Genomic DNA, 17,558 nt, shown 5'->3' with positions numbered 1-17,558 from the left:
CCTCTTGGTTGGGAGGAAAGGATATTTATTTTTCTTGCTTCAGCAATGACATCATCTCTCATAGTCCCGAGTCGGCTGTTAAGATGTAAGTGTGCAAGGCAGGAGGAATGCTCCTACGTGTGCCCTGCTTTATTTATGCACCTTGCCACATGACAGAGAAGCGCATGCAGTGGGGAAGGCTTTTAGTCTCTGCTCATCAGGAGAGACACTCCATTCTCTTCTGGCTCGGTGTTGTGGACCAGACCTGTCATCTTGCTCAGTGCTGCTCTGTGCTTCGCTTACCTTCTTTCTGGCAGCAGTTCAGGGTGTAATAGATGCTTTGGGAAAGCATAAGAAATAAAGTAAATGCAGAGCGAGCCTTTGGCTGGTCACAGCCTTCCTGTTCCAAAGCAAAAGTCTGCAATAAACCCTGACTTTAGGACCAGGGATGATCTTTCTGGATTCTGCTTAGATTAGGATTTCTTCCATCTGCTTTCGTAGACTCATGGAATGGTTTGGGTTGGAAGGGACCTTTAAAGATCATCTAGTTCTAACCCCCTGCTGTGGACAGGGATACCTTCTACTAGATTGAGTTGCTCAAAGCCCCATCCTGCCTGCCCTCGAACACTTCCAGGCATCCAGGGGCAGCCACAGCTTCTCTGGGCAACCTCTGCCAGCGCCTCAGCACCCTCATGGTAAAGAATTTCTTCCTAATATCTAATCTAAATCTACTCTCTTTCAGTTTAAACCTGTTACCCCTTGTCCTGTCACTACACTCCCCATCTTTCCTGTAGCCCCTTTAGGGACTGGAAGACTGCCGTAAGGTCTCCCTTGGAGCCTTCTCTTCTCCAGGCTGAACAACCCCAACTCTCTCAGCCTGTCCTCATATGGGAGGTGCTCCAGCCCCCTGATTATTTTCATGGCCCTCCTTCTTTGCCTTTCCTTTGCCTCACTTTCACTGTCTCCTTACAACTAATTTTCATGTGTTGAACAGTTAGCAGCCACAGCTGGGATGCAACAGAAGCAGAAGTCTTGGTCTCTGTAGGCCAGGTGGCAGTTTTTACCAGGAGAAAATTACTTGGGAGCTGCTCAAAACCCAATCGGCCTCTTCCCCTTGGTGCTACCTTGTTCTGTTTCCTGTTCTGAAAGATACGTCCCTTTATAACTGCTACATCCTCCCTTTTAGGGTCTAGCATGGTGCAGGCATGAGACAACTGTTCTGTCAGGACATCCATTCTCACGCTGGCATTAGGGAAAGCACCCAAGTTCCCTCTGGCTGTCAAGAGTCAGTCAGAGCAACTGCCCTGCTTAACGCTGCGGTGATCGGGTGGACGGCTTTTCAACGGGGACCTCCAAAGAGGCCCAGTATTGTGATTTGCTTCCCCTTATAGTCCCTTTTCTCTCTTACCAAGTTTCCCCTTTAGCAGCTTCCTTCTATCAGGAGTAAATCACAAGCCACTGTTTGTTTACCCCTTCCCATCAGCAAGGTGTTTTGTTGACTTTGTACCCCAGTTTGGTATTTATGATACAGTTGCCAAAGTAATTTTCACCTGCATCATCAGTCAAGCTAATCCCTCCTCATCTCCTCCCCCCCATCTGCCTGATTTTGTCATTTTCATATTGTCTGGTTTGCAGACAGGCATTTGTATGTGCATGCCTGCCCTTTCCCACTGCTCCTTCCCCAGTTCCTCATGCTGTGAGCCTGTTGGAGACAGGCAGGGATTAGCTACCTGCTTGCACACTCTAACAAACCCATATCCCTGTGCCTGCAGGGATGTCTGCTCTGTCCTCGAGGTACCTGACCTTGACATCTTACCCCAAGCAGTTGCCTGAGATGCAGCCTCCTGCCAGGAGGCATGGAGTGCTGCCAGGGCATGGGAAGAGCGGGTCCACGTCCTGGGTGGCTAGCAGGGCGTGTTACTGAGCTGGGATCCCAGGGAAAAGGGATGGCTCTGCTCTCCTGCTGTAGCAGTGCCCCCAGGGGCACGGCGTTTGCATTGTGCCCTGGGTCAACTGCAGCTGTTTCTCAGGAGGTACAGGTCAGTGCTGGGATTGCTGCATAGAGGACATGTTATAAACTACAGGCAGTAAGTGGACATTCTGGTGGATAACTTTATTTTGAAACAGCTTGTCAGAACAAAGTAAGTAGAACTTTGTAAGCACCCTCCTGGTGCTTGGCATCCAGGAAGCCCCGTGAGACCACCCCACCTTGGCTCGGTTGAGTCGCCCTCAGCTCCTGCCCTGCCCGGGGACACCTGTCCTATGTCCGCACTGAAAAACAGGCTAGCATCTGTGCAAGCACTGAGCAGAAGCTCTCTGGAAAGCTCCAGGCTAACTCCCCCCATCTTCTGAATCCTGCCAAAAAAAGTACTTGTGTTGGCTTGTAGAACAGCCCCATGGGCACAGATGGGCCATAAGGAGGAGAGCATCCAAGCAGCAGTTGGCGGGGATTATGGTGCTGTGCTGCAGCTCCAGCTGTGGTGAGCTGTCACTGTGTAGGAGCTAGCTGGGGCATTACAGCTGGCTTGGCACTTGCTACAAACCCCTTCGTGAGCTAGGGAGTTGGACAGTGGGACCAATTATGGAGGCAAGCACATCGGCAGCATCGTGGGTAGTGCTGCTCTCAAGAGGGCAGCATTCTGGGCATTAAGATTAAATTCAAAAGCCCTGTTTTATGCCTGTTCAAACACCCTGCTGAACCTGCTCCTGCAGGATGAGGGCAGCTTGACGTTACTGCCTGCTTTATCTGACTTCCTCACTGCCCTGCTTGCAGCTTTTCTGCACCTGCTGACGGTAATCTGTGGTTTGTGGCCTGTACTAGCCTAGTCTCAGAAACCAAAATTTGAGGTGTGCTGGTGATGTGTGCTGACAAGAATGGGGAATACGGGGTGTTGCAGGGGACAGGTGAATCTCTAGACAGAGGGCCCCAGAGGAGCAGGCTTCCTGCGGACTGACTTGTTGACTAACAAAACCATAAAACAACAAGGAGGAACAAACGATGGGAAGTGCCTGTCTCACCAAGGCCAAGCTTAGTGTCTTGCCCAACCGCTTCCGGCCTGGTGTGTAAAGCTTGGCAGCCAAGCAAGAAGCCAAGCTGTGACTGCACGTGAGCAGCCTCAAGCAGTGCCCTGGGGTTCACTGCAGGAACTCGTCGTACTCTTTGGGGAGCAGAGAGCGCTCGCAGGAATCTCTCCTCATCGCTGCTGGTCTGGACACTTGGACAGGAGAAGGAGCCATCAGAAGGGGTGCCACCGTGGCTTTGGCTCTGCTCTGATGCTGCAATACGGGGACAAAATACGGATGTACCTTGTGGAAGGAGGCACTGGCTTGTCCAACAAGCGCACTGTCTGATTGTGTCTGCGTGTGCCAGCTGTTCCGCATCCCTCTCCTCAATTGCATGAGCTTATGCTATGCCCATCCCCTGCTGTGCCAGCTGCAAACGAACGTTGCCGCTGCCGTATGCTGCCTTCCCTGTACCGCTGGGTTATCAGGGAGCTGCCCTCAGCCCTTCCACAGGAAGCAGACCAGAAGGGCAGAACAGAGACTATCAAGGCTAGTCAAGGGCAAGGGACGTACCTGCTTGGGTTGATGCCGCTCTGGTCGCTGGTCTCTGGGCTGGGCCTGCTGCCTGTGCAGAGGTTTGTACAACAGACTCTTCAGGTATTTGTAGAGGTTGCTTTTTAGGTGCAAGGGGTTATAAGCAACTTCCACTTCCAGGCTGTTCAGGGCACTCTGCTCAGACAGAAAAAAGAACATAGTGGCTATGAGATGTGACAGGTAGAGGCTGTGGGGTTTGCTTGGGTGGGTTTTTTTTTGGTTGTTGGTTTTAGTGTCAAGGGCTTTTTTTGCAGGGATGAGTGTTATAGACACTCCGTGCCACCCTGCAGTGATGGGAGAAGGGATCTTTGGCTGTGCTGCTACCCACAAGGACCACTCTTAGCTGTGTACAGAACGAGAGGCATCCGCAACCAGGTCTTAATAGATTTAAGCATTTCCTTGCAGGATGCAGTCCTATCCTCCCCCACAGCCAGGAACACCCTATCTGAGCACTATCACCCCCAACTCTCGGCTTCGTAAGGCCTCTTCCCCCTCTCCTCAACAGACATGCAACATTGCTCCGAAGGACAAGCATTTGCTGTCTGTGAAGAAAGCTGTAGGGTATGTTGGCTGCTGGGAAGAAGTTTTGGAGTGCTCCATCATATTCCAGCTGTCACTAGGCATTTTCACAGCTGTTTCCTCCTCTACTGCTAAGACCTATAGCGAGGGCTGTGCTCTTCCTGGCATCACTTGAAGCAGAGGCAGACAACTCAAGAACATATGGATGCACAACAGGAAATGCAGAAGTCTGAATCTATTGGAAGAAACAGAGACACTTTATGTATTGATTTATCTTATGCCTAAAGCACCTCTCTCTGCAGTCTGCAGAGATCCATGTTCCCCAGCAATGAGGGAGATAGATACATCTTCAGCAGCAGCTGCGTGTCCTGTCTGTAAAGGCTGTTCATTACTCTAATCCCTGCTCGTACGACGGGGACCTTTCCCACACGTATTCGTGCAGGGCTGTCAATAACTTACCTCTACAGGGCCATGCACTCTCTCAGGATGTTCAGCAAGGAGGGCTGGGAAGGTTGATGGCAGCAAGAGCTCTCTGCTGGCGACTGCTTTGACAAGTAGAGTGGCAGAGTCAGAAGGGACAATGATGTAGTACGAATGCACCGTGATGTTCCAGTTTGGAGTTGTGTTCTGTGGCTCACGTCTGGCCAAAAGCATCCATTTCCTTTTCTAAATGGCAAAAGCCAAAACCGATGTGAACAGTGGGCAATAGCCACTTCCTTCAGCACTTTCACTGTAGGGGCTGCCGGGTTCGGGAGCAGAGACATTCATACACGTCAGAATAAGAACACTGTTCTGCATTATGGTCGAGGATAGTATATTGTTTGTTTGTTTGTTTTTAATTGAATGCAAGACAGTTATTAAGAAAAACATCTAATTTTGCTTTACGACTTGGCACTGATGGAAAGTCGTCCACTTCCAACCCTTGGTTAGTTATTTTCACAAAGATGCACGTCTAACCCCAACCCTGACTTTTGCACTTCATACCTCCAAACACTGGATTTCTGATAGGCTAGAGAGTCTTCTCTAAGGTTTGATGTGCTGTAGTGTCATTCCCGTGGATGCATTGGCTGGAAAGCTTTACAAGCCCAACTCTGACCCATGAGATGAAACTGCAGCTTTTGAAACATGTTTTCTGGCACAGGCTAGACAGATCTTACTAGATGTGCACTAACTAGTTCTTTCTATGGCAATCCTTCCCCATGAGACTGCAATTTTCACACACTCACCAGAAGACTATGACATAGAGCATGGAAGCTGTGCTGGTTTATCTCCAGTTCATCCCAGTCTAGCTGCCAGCAGCTTGTGGGCCTGATAACGAAGGGCAGTCCATACAGTACAGACTCACAGACCCCCTCAGATTTCAGAGCCCTGCAAGTACACAGCTCGTGTTAGATAAGCACAGCCAACATGAAACTAGCGAGAAGACTCTACCGGGAGATGACTAGCTCAAGTGGCTATGGCAGTATCAGCTGCAATACTGCTACAAGCACTTCATGTCTGTATTGCTGTGGCCTGTCACTATGAAACCTTGCAGAAGAAGTTCAACTGCAGTGAAAAGAGGCTTTCTTGCTGATTTCCAGATTCCCTTGTATCTGCATTGAGAAGAGCATGCCAAGACACAAATCTGATCTTCATGCATTTTGTAAGTAAACCAGATTGTTAATCTAGCCTCTTGGGCAATAACTCACCCAGGCAATTACGTCTCTTCCTAAGTAATTTTTACTAGACTGTGGTTATCCTTCACTTAAACTGACATGTGCCCTACTCCCGCACAGAGCCAACATCCCACCACAAACACCGCTACAGACTTGACATTGCCTGTCCACAGCACACTTCTGCTTCATGACAGAGCATTATTAAGTAGCTTCGGTGCTTTGGCTGTGGGCCATTTATGGATGATTACTGAGTCCTCTTCAGCTGCTGACAGGATGAGACTCATTTTAAGAACATCTGTATAGTTCAGAAATTACAGAATATTTTTCCTATAAATAAACCTCAGAAAAGATGCTAGAGAGCATCACTCTTGTTACACTCTGTGCTTACCAGCCATAGACTGCTGACAGAAAGAGAATAAATTCTTATGTGAAGCCACACAGCACTATGAGGCTTTGCTTGCTTTTTTACTACTAGTCAACTAGTTAGCTCAGGCTCTGACATCCAGTTAACTGCTGCGGCCGCATCAGGTAGTGAGAGAACAGCAGAATTATATATGGAGCAATGGCTGCAATCTACAGAACTTCACACTGGAGGGAAACAACTCTTGCATGAGTAACATCTATGGTGTTACACTCATAAAGTGCTAGTGTCATAGTAATGGTAATACCATTTTTGACTCTGTACTCCTTTCTGCATGTGTGGGATCTGCTGTTCCATAACACTAAGAGTTATGGGGGTTGAGGGTATCTTACATCAGAATTTTGCTCGCTAGCGCTCTGAGTCCCATAGCGCTTTATGGTGACGTTACTAGGTCCTAGCTGAAACTGCACAGAAAGAATGAAGGCTGCTATTACACCAGCCTTCCAGTTACCAAGTGCAAAGGATGTAACAACACTTACTTTACAACCTGGAGTTTATGCAGCACTGTAGCTGGCCAGGCTGCCATCTGGCAGGGTGAATTAAAATCTGCTGCTCTCACGGTGCCATCAGCTGTCCCAGAAAGTAGAGCTGGGTCGAGCAATCTCTCCTGCAGATCGCACTTCAGGCACACTAGGAGAAGGAGATTGGTTCAGATCGCTGGAAACGGCAATGTTTAGCACATGACATGCTCAAAGCACTTACAAAGTTAATGTTTTCTAGCAACAACAACTATTAAGGGAGGAACAACACTAAAGCCTGTGACATCTATCCCCATTTTACACGCAAGGGGAAATACCGCATGCTTGGCATGTTAATGAAACAACGATTGGCTGGTAACCGGGCAGGCAAGTTCCAGTTCTGGCGATGAGTGGCCAGCTGTAGAGGGAGCAGAAGCTTGTTTCCCAATGCCACACTGGGTTCAGGGCCACACATTTCCTGCCAGCTTTTCTATCTGTGTTTGTGGAAAAACCCAGCACGCTGATGACACCAGCTCTGGTCTAATACCATATATAGCTGCATACAATTTCTCCGGCCTTCTACAGATTTCTTGAGTGTGGGAAGGTAAAAAAAACCTGACTGCAGTGTAACTTGGTTTGTCTTGCTAGCTATAATAAGACAATGCATCAAGAAGTCAATGTTGTGATGAAGGAAAATCCACTTTTAATAAAATAGCATAATTGCCTGTGCTGGTCAGGAGGCTGTTATGGTAGCTACTACATAAATAAAAAGCCACACCAGGCTTTCCAATCTGCTTGCTGTGGAGCGTATCTGCAAAAGCCACCAGCACCTCTGTATGAGCTTTGCTTCCAGTCTGGAACTGGCCTGCGGATCACCAGAAGAAAACAGGCATGCTTCTGCTGCAATGGTGATGGGAAGCTGCACATGAGCACCACGCTGGAGAGGCGTGGAAAAGGGATTGCCGGAACTGCACGTGCAGATTCTCATGGCAGTGCAAAGGTGACAACACAGTTAGCAACAACTTACAGGAAACACCTATGTCTACTGTAGTTGTTGGTGTTTTCAGTGCTCACCCGAGGATGGATTGGGGATTTGTACTTAGACTAGTAAACGAAAAAAATAATTACATATTCCTTATAAATTTTCCCATGCGTGATTATAACTGTTGGCAGCTCCAGCTAGAACATTAGCTATTTTAGTGCTAAATCAACAGATACAAATACAAGCCAAGTCCCTTTGTAAGACAGCCTTTATTTAAGTGCAGCTCTGGCACAGCCTTTTAGTATCAAACACAAGGAACACAATTTTTAGGGCCATACAACTGAGCCAGGAGGTCCTTGGCTCTCAGTATGTAAGGCCCCTTTACCTTGACCAAGGAGCTATAAATTCACCTACTCTTCAAGGCACATTTTTGCTGCAAAATGAAAATGAATTATAGCATCAGCAGCCACAGGACATGGCAGCAACCTACAAGTACTCTAAGGAAATGGCCCCTCTCAGCCTGAGACAATAGAAACTCCAGACAGCTTTCAAAGTTACCCAGAGACCTTACTTGGGTCTCTAAACGTGAGGGAACATGCCCATAGGACAGGCCTGGGTAATCTTTAAGGCTGTGGGATTTACGAACTCCCAGCAGAGGGGGAGAGAAAATGAAATACTTAGGGTGGTCTTAGGTGCAGTGGCATGGCTGAAGCCTCCTGACGGAAGGAGGAGATGGAGGTGTTCTCTCTCTGTGCCATAGTCATGTAGCCATGTTTTAAACAGCATCTCCAAGCTGATGACATTGTCCTCTATGGTTTGCACATCGATGTCCATTCCCAGGATTGCAATATCTGCAGGAAAAAAAGGTGGAAAAGAACAAATCTTTTCAGCCATAGAAAAGAACATTCTTTTGCATTTTCCACTACACCTCCTTAGTCCCTCAAGTGCTTTTGCATAAGAAGTGCTTCAGAAGCCATTACCACGCAAATCACAGCACAGCACTGTGATGCCAGCCCTCTTAAAAGGACATTGCTAGAAGTTGAGCTGCTCCACAGGCCACACCAACACCCTTCTCATCAGTGGGGTGCGTGGACTGGCTACTGCCATCTTCAGAGGACTAACCGTGACCAATGCAAACCGTCCTCTGCTGTGGTCATCCTAGCACGGGCCTCAGAGACTCTTTTCACAATTTTAAACCACTTCTGCCCTTTCCCTAAGCAAGGGACACTGGATATGTGATGCTATGAGAAATCAGAGACTGCAAAACTGAAATGGTATACTAATGGGGAATTTTGTAGTAGTGATGGAAAAGTACTACTCCTCATACAGAAGATGAACATGGCTTTGCAATATGGCCCCATGACTAAATTGCTAAACATCTTCAATGTGTGTTTAAAGGAGCAGCTGCTCACAGCACTGAGAAGAACAGAAGCAAATCTTGACCTGGACCTGACCAACGCAGAGGACGTGTGTCAAGACGTTGAAGTGCTGCCTGGTAACAGCAATCCCACAGTAGCACATCCTTGCAGATACAACAACGGTCAAAATGATCCACCACCATTACATTTCATTTCAAAGTGAAATGCATAAAATTTAGAGACTTGTTAAAAAGAATTTAAAAAGAGAAAGTAAACATGTTTGCAAGGACATAACAAGTATTTAAATTACCATGTTGGAGGTGCAGAGCAAATGTATATGATCTAGCAACAACATTTAGGAAGGGAGAAATGTAGGTTAGACAGCAGAGTTAGGGAGGTTAAGATTAAATGCTTGCAAAAAATCAAACCAAAACAAAACCACCAGAATACCCCTAAATAATAACTCAAAGGTGCATCCAAATGAGAAGCTAGCATAAAGTCTAGCAGATTAAATAAATAAAATTCAAAATAGTTAAAAGTGAAAAAACCAATCTGCAGAACGCATATAGAAAAAAGCCAGTATCTATATCACGTACAAATATTAACTTTCGTTAGCAAATGGTTTGGCAATGCTCAGATGCTTTAAGCGTTTGTAATGCGGCAGGGGCAAGAAAGACATAATAATAAATCTCATGTTATCAATTAGAGGCCAGTCCACTGCATTCTATCGATTACTCCCACACACTATTCCTGCCACAAATGCTGTATGCATTGCTCTCTTTATGGGATTTATATTATATCACGATCTCTGCTCCAGTCTACAGTCTGACAAGCCCTAATGTTTTATCATTAAAGAAACATTGCAGATTTAGTCTCTGTCCCACAGAAGAGATGCTTTGCAGTTTTGAAAAAGCAATCCTCGATGCTCGTCACATGGTCTTTGTCTAGAAATGCACTCTCCCAAGGAGGTTGCTCTTGTGAAGAAAACAGCAAGCCTTTTTCATCCACAACAGGCTGTTCTTAGCACATTCAAAGCTGTTCTAAGCCTTGCCAACTGTGGGGCTTCAATATATTGGAGTCTTTTCTAGCTGCATTAACCTGGAGATGAGCCTATGAGAGGGGAGACCCTGATCCTGCCTTCCTTCTTTCAGTAGCACAGAAAATGGTAACTGCATGTTTGGTTTTTGTTGGTGGGTTTTGTTTGTTTGTTTGTTTGTTTTTCCCCCTCCCTGCTATGGTAAAAGAGAGAGGAAATTTTCTGGGTGAGCTGAAAATCAGGTACTTTCTCAGGACGCAGATTTTGCATCTCCACATCTTCTTGGCTTTGGAGGAAGCAATTTGTAGTCTAGTAAAATAACACAGATAACATTCATTAATGGTCCAGTAGGAACCCTTGCAGTGGATTAGGATCTCACCGCAGGAGCTGCAGTATAAGCAAGGCAATGAGCTTTGAAGGTCTTATGGTCCAACAGAAGATCCAAAAGAAGGAAGCAGGCTAATACCATATACTCCGTTGGAGTCTAAGAAGAAAATGCAAGCTTCTCACAGAATTGTCCGTACGAATATCTTGAAATCGTGGAATACAAGTCCATTTTATCTGGGAAGATAACCAAGTGACATGTCTCACTGAAAGCCCGAGCCAAGTGTCACGTCTGCTACTCCCTAATGGCTAAACCTCCAGCTTGTTGTCTGTGCCTTCCCCAGTACAAGTGTCTGTTTTGAATACGATACTCAGCAGCATAGTCAACACTATAGGTATTTTTTTCTTGCATAAATGGAAACTTCCAGCCTTGACCAGATATTTAACAAGCGCATTTTAACAAGGCTGTTTCTGTGTATCTAGCATTTGTCAAAGATGACTGCTTCATAGAGACAGGGAACAATTGCACAAACATGCCCCAAACCTTGTTTTTTTCCTCATGTTCATTAATTAGAATTTGCCTTATGCCCTTAAATTTCACTTCCAAAATTCCTTAGAGGGTTGGGACAGTAGGAGGGAGAAAAGCTAAGTATTTAATTCCAATAGCTATATCTCAACAGAGGTTTGTTACTCACATAAATGGTCTGCAGATCTACAGTACTTCTTTAAAGATCAAAAGAGACGATAGACCCTATAGCACTGATTTGCAAGTTAAGTGAAAACAGGCTCACTTTTTCTTTTCCCAGGGTAGTGTGAGCCCAGACCAGTTTCCTGATATTGAGGTTTTGATGGAGGAATGGAATGGAGGGATTTAGGACTGTTTATTTCAATAACAATGGCTTATGCAGTACACAAAAAATTACGATTTTTTTAGTTGTTCCTGGAAATTTTGGCAACTTCTTTCATTCCAGTATGCCCTGAATACCAAGTCATAATTGTTAACCAAGTCTCAGAGCTTCTAAACATCCTTTTATCTAAAAAAGAAAAAAATAGTCAAACTTGCAAAACAACTTTTAAACATAGAAGATCACAGAAGATCTAAACATAAACATGATGTATAAACATAGTTCCCAGCTCCTTAATTCTTAATTTAACTGTTTTCCTGTGGTATAGCTTTTATATGTACGTATATATGTCCAATAACCTCAGTTTTGTTATCGCAGTGTTAAAACAACAACTGCGTTATGTCAGAGAGCGTGGGATTGTTTTTCCCTATCACACTGTGATAGTAGTTCTCAAGCAATGTAACATCTCTTGCTATATTTCCTGAAACAATTTTGTTAGCTGTTGCAAGTTTCTTCAGTGAAGCGGATTGTCTAGCAAATGGTTTCAGTTCATGTAGTAAGCTGTTAGGATACTTCTTCCATTTCTAAAGGAAGTTTTTGTGATGCTTTTCAAAATGTCATTTAAGCGAAGTATACTGTGCTATTAAAACATAATAAAGGCAAAGCTTTGTTTCCTTTTCAATCACTCCATGTTCAGCAACAGCCATTGGTGGAAATCCCACATCCTGCATGGGATTTTCACTAAGTTTACTCTTTTTTTCTGCCTTTTCCTAATATATTTTTTCTGTGCCATTTCGATGGTCACTAAAGTTTGGTTTAAATACACATATGATGTTCACCACTACCTAACTCACACTGTAAACATTTTTGCAAACTATGCTTAAAATTTCACTTTTGTGTCACCTTAAATAGTGTAACGGCACATAGTGAAAGAAATTATCAGCTTGTTTTTGAGGTTTGGAGACAATAAAACTCAGCACTACTGTTGCATGCAAAAGAACTGCCTGGCTGCACTGATGTTATACCTGAGTACTTGCCTGTTACTCCCACTCAGGGACTCTGCCAGTAACAAATCTTGTGTCCTTGGGTGAAAAAAAAAAAATCTAGTAATAATCAAGAGCTACAGCTCTTCATTGTTAGAGTCAGTCCACACTTCTATTGCTTCCAAACTTGGCATTCGTGCTAATGGGTGGCTGTTGCTGGCCTGTAACAGACTTCACCTTATTTCTTTACCTTAAAATTAGATGTCTTTCTAAAGGTTCTTGATTCTCCGAAAGCTGTGGGCTTGATTCAAAAATCTAATCAAACTGTACCCCCGTGTTATGAAGGGAACAAATTTAGGTCATATTCTTCAAGTCTGTCAGTATTTAAAAGATGAAACAAAAAATCAAAAGGTACATCGGAGCTTCCTGATTTGGGGACCTGATTTAAACCATCTCTTTTGAAAATTTGGGGCAGTGAAATGAAAGAACTTTGCTAGCAGGACACAGCTAACTGATCCTTACAAAGCAGAATATGAGGTCCAGCAGCTGGAACAGCAGAAAGAGACAGAAGCCTACAATGGTATAAAGACTTTTCGTGAAACCCAGTCAGAAAATATTTCCACTCTCATTGGTACACATGGAGGCCATTAACTGTTAAGACCTCAAAAAGAGGACGATAGAGCCAACCAAGAAAAGAGCTCAAACTCCTCCAATCTAACATTAAAGCCCTAGAGCAGGTCAGAAGAGATTTTGAGAGCAATTTACCAAAGCTATTACAAATAGGTTACTTTTTTTCAGGCTAATCAGATTCACAACATTTTAAGATCTCTGAGCTCTGTGGTAGAGCTATATAAAACAATAACAGAAAAATTAAATTGGAAACTGTCGTTTGCTTCCAATAAGCTGAGATGGAGAGGGCTCAAAATTAATTTCTCAGGCAGAGGATTTAAAAAGAGATGGTTTTTCGATGTACTACAAATATAAATGCAGGATGCAATGTCACAGCAATGCTCTGGATATTAAAAATGTAAGTAGGTTCAAACAGCCACTAAACAAACTAATGGAAGAAATACCCACGGTGGGACGAACCTCATAATTAAGTGCTGCATCAGAATGTTTATTTTGTAGTGGGGGATGGGCTGCAGTTGAACACAGCACTAATTCTTGCACTTCCTGCATGATAGATCTTGCAACTTTAATGTTCTTTACTGTAATTTTTTGAATACTTTTTTTTTTTTTTCCAGAAACAGAGGAAAGGAGCTCCAACAGATAAAAAATCCTCTTCATAAATCAGTTGCACTCCTTTTTCAAATTATTTGGACTATCCATTCCCTGATGCTCCTCTTAGAGAGTAAATACATCATCTGAGTCTTCTCATAAGTAGAAGACTCAGAAAATTACAGTTTTATCATCTGAAATTTCAATGGCCTTTGTGTCCCTGTTTATGTTTTCATTGCATTGGGTGAAAGGGCCACACTTCACTTTTAAACACAATATGGTGGGGTTTTGCATGCTCTAAAGCAGTCTTGTGACCGAGAGGCACACAGCATCTCCTGTTCTATGGTGTCTAGTTTTCCAAGGCTTGCCCACAGGGTTCTGTGCAGCACCAGCTTGACGCAAAGTGCTGACTAATCCTCTTCGCTTGAGAAGCCAGCATCTGCAGCCACCCAAAATACTATCCTCTTCCCATATGGACAAGATCAGTGCTTTTAAAGAATACCTCAGCCTTGCAGCTGTAGGCAACAGTTACTTCCACAATTTTGTAACTCACAGTTTTGGTGCGGTTTTGGCATATTAAATTAATTCTAAAGTTACCTCAGAGTGACAGAACCTTGCTAGATCCTCTTCCTTAGGACTCACTGTCCCCAGTGTTAGTGGTAACGGTGCTGGTCAGAAAGGGAAGGGACAAAGGGGCTCTCTTTCTCCCGCCAAGCATTCTACCTGCAGAGATGAGTGCTCTCCCCCAGGCTTCTGTTTTCAAACAGGCAGAGTACACAATAACCCCTTCAGGGCAGGAAGCTTTTAATGGGTAGTGAGAGGGTTGATTTACCTCTAAGTGCTTGATTATACAACTCAGTGTTTGATTTGGTCTGCCACCAGACTAGTGGGATGCAGAAGCAGCAGAGAGAGCAGTCATGTCTGTAGCAAGATGCACCTCGTCAGTGCTGTGCTGCAGATGGGAGAAAACCAGCGTAAACTCCTGCTATTTAGCAGTCATTTTATCAGCCTTGAGAAAGAGCCGAAATAAGTGAGCAGGTTTGAAAGTTAGCTAAAACAAAATACAGAAATGAAAGTTGCAGTTATAGCAGTGTTACAATGGACAGGCTTCTACCACTGAACCGCTGTGGTACTGGACTTTTGATCACCATCTGGCTGGTCAGCACCTTTTGCTTTGAAACAAAAAGGTTCAAAACAGGAGCTAACAGGAATTTCTCTTTCTGAATTTCTCATTAATGTAGCTTAAATTCTCACTGCTGAAAACTGTCAGATTAACGGGAGTTCTTCAGAGATATACATGGCCAGGAAAAGTAACATTCAGGGTCTGGCATGTACTCACTCTTTCACTAATAAAACACGTGGCCAGGTGTGCAAGGGACGGGGGAAAAGGGAATCTGCGATCCACCTAAACATTCCCAGCCCCTACTCTGCCAATTGACTAGAAATTTGCTGCTGCAATGAGAAAAGAAGAACAGCTAGAGACAGGTAAGGCAACAACATCCAACATTGCCTGTCACTCAGTAAAAACAATATTGCCATTGCTAGTAACAGGTCTTACGCTAACTTTGCAAGGCATCAGGACTGAGGTTTTTAGGCTTGTTATCAACTCATTGTGAGAACCTGCTGTGTGAATCAGAGCTTGGTACCAGGTGTGTCTTCTTGACGGGGAGTTTAAATGGAGACCTGGATTGGAAAACAGAGACTGCAGGTCTACAAAGAACTCATTGATGTGTAGTTACTGAAGAAGTGCAGCCTTAAGGGCTCAAGAAAAACTGACTTAAGCATACAGAAAAGTAGCAGCAGCAGTGTAAAGAACAACAATATCAGTGACAAAAATCAACAGGGTAGGTACCTGACTTGGTCTGGGAAAATAACTCTTCCCAGCATTGTGCAACATGTAGCCTGGGGGAAAGTATTAAAGGCTCAGAATTATCTAGAAACCAAATATCTTGTAAAAGGACAAGATCTTGAGCTGGTGAGGGGGAGGAGGAGGTTATTACTGTAGGATCTTTGAAACTGTAAACAGCCTGCCTACTTCTTTTTTCCTTCCCTTCTGCCTGCTTCTCTCTCCCCTGACTATCTGCTTTGACAACTCTGGTTGCCTCTGCCTGCACCAAGGACATTTTGATCAGCCAGTCAATTGCCCAGGGTGATGTCAGTAGTATGACTATGTGTGTCTGAGATATCCATAAACTCTATGTATTGCACATTAAGTTAATTTTAAGTAACACCAAGAGATTCAGTTACGTGTGAAGTCTCTATTGCCCAAATGTGATAAAGCCCAGAAGTGCTGTGGTACAAACTTTTTGCTCTTCCTCCAGGCGCAGTAGCTCCCACTTACACAAGTGATGTTAAATGGTGAAAAGAAAGTGGCATATATCGGACCAAAGCAAGTGCTAGTGGTTGTCCTGCTGTCCAAAGCCATAACTTCCCTGAGTACCCTGTCTGTCTTATACTCACCATTGCTGCTGTGCTCTTCTGCTGGCATGCACTGTTCCACATCCTCAGGCTCCAGAAAGTCCCTCTTCAAAACCTCAATGACTTGTATTCTTCGCAGACTCACAAGGTCTACATCTTTTAATTTCTTTTCCAGCTGCTTTACCATTTCTTTGCTGGACTGGCTAGTCAAAATTGTGATCTGAAACACAAATCAGTGTGTGCAAGAGCTGCCTTTACCCTAATCCTCCCTGGATATGCGATGATGCCTGGTCTGTTTGAGTAGCACAGGTTCCACTATGGAGAGAGGAGAGAAATCTCGCTGAAATATCTCATTGATTCAAAAGCAGATTTAAATGGGGTTTTTTCTTTGTTTTTTGTTTTTTTTTTTTTTTTTTTATCTTTGGCTTATATTTAAGCCAATATGAAATGGATTGAGAGGAACACCAACAGGTTTTGTGCTGCTGCTGAAAGAAGATGGAACAAACCACAACTGTCTTGTATTCTATTCTTTGTGCTTACGGTCAGAGAGTCTGTGTGTGTGTACAGAAGGGACTCTGCCTCAGAGTTTCTGAGGGACAGTGCCGCTTCCCATTACTGCATCAATTATAGTTCAAGTAGATTAAATTTGGCCTTCTCGCTTGAAGGCTGAATGGGACTGGTTTGTTTTTTTTTTTTTTAAAGTAGTAGATCATCTATGCTAAAGATGTTTCTTGAGAGAGCAACAGTAGGTGTGATTCTTACCTCCCAGTTTTGATGTAATATTAAGTAAGTGACTGCAAAGAGTTTCTTCATCATTGACAATCAGCAACAGTTTCTAGAAACGTGTCAGGCATGTTTGACACCAGCTTCTACCCTGAAAGAGTAGTTAGGTGAGGAAGTTTTGAGTTCTGACCTTGCCTGATGTTTAGTAATGGTGAAGTACTGAATCTTCTCAGCACATCTGCTCATTGCTCCAAAGGACTATTTAATAACTCTAAATAAAAGATAAGGTGTATTTTAGGCAAGGCTGCTAACTAATGACCTGTGTATACAAACGCACACACATATATCTATTCCTGCTAGTGGATCTCCGTCCTGCGCAGCCAGAGAGGGGAGCAGGCTGCGGCCAGTGGTGCAGTCGATGTTTGTGTGAGTGCTCTGAGTGTCTGTCGGTCATCTGTGTGACCAATTACACGTGTGTGTATGTTATATACATGTGCTCTCTGTGCGTCTGCCGGCTCGGAATACGTGTACAGCCACACAACTGGTTGGGCCTGGGGACGTGGATCTGTGGCAGCCTTGCCGATGTCAGATCAAGCCTGATTTCCCTAACAAAGTATACCTCTCCAACAGAACTTATCCCTAGTGTTTGCCTCTGAGTTACTGGGAATGAAAAAAATTATTATGGGCTCCTTTTAGGAGCTAATGAAAATGGCTACCAGGCACTGTTCTTCAGCTGGGGGTAGCTGAGCTGTCTAAAAGATATAATTATCTTTTGCAGAGCTATAGACAGAGCATTTGCTACACCAATGCACCTTTATTTCATCAAAACCACAGCTGCATTGCATCTGAGCCTATCACCTCCAATTTACCCTTTTCACAACCTGAGTCACACTAGCACATTCTGGTCAAAGACTAGGAGAAATATTTGACCACATACAAAAACTGAGGTAGCTACTGTGACTTCCCTTCATATTAACACAGTTTCTAGATATAATCCCTTAATGCCATTACATTTCCTAATCTGACAAAAAATGGGCTACTG

At 44.3% G+C, this 17,558-nt stretch overlaps 1 protein-coding gene across 1 annotated transcript in view; it reads right to left on the bottom strand.

The window, feature by feature from the left end:
- Positions 1-2,101: 2,101 nt before the first annotated feature.
- The window catches only part of M1AP (meiosis 1 associated protein), a 29,042-nt gene continuing 13,585 nt past the window's right edge, over positions 2,102-17,558 (bottom strand). Inside the window, exons 3-9 of the mRNA XM_054824529.1 lie at positions 15,836-16,013; positions 8,289-8,462; positions 6,651-6,801; positions 5,322-5,463; positions 4,555-4,761; positions 3,556-3,711; positions 2,102-3,255 (exon numbers count right to left, since the gene is read on the bottom strand). Of these exons, the coding sequence (XP_054680504.1) occupies positions 3,115-3,255; positions 3,556-3,711; positions 4,555-4,761; positions 5,322-5,463; positions 6,651-6,801; positions 8,289-8,462; positions 15,836-16,013 (1,149 nt within the window). The 3' untranslated portion in view covers positions 2,102-3,114. The remainder of the gene's footprint in view (positions 3,256-3,555; positions 3,712-4,554; positions 4,762-5,321; positions 5,464-6,650; positions 6,802-8,288; positions 8,463-15,835; positions 16,014-17,558) is intronic.

The sequence above is a fragment of the Grus americana genome, chromosome 4 (assembly GCF_028858705.1).
Source record: "Grus americana isolate bGruAme1 chromosome 4, bGruAme1.mat, whole genome shotgun sequence".
Lineage (NCBI taxonomy): Eukaryota > Metazoa > Chordata > Aves > Gruiformes > Gruidae > Grus > Grus americana.
The sequence above is the reverse complement of the archived record's forward strand: the minus strand, read 5'-3'. Positions and strand labels throughout refer to the sequence as shown.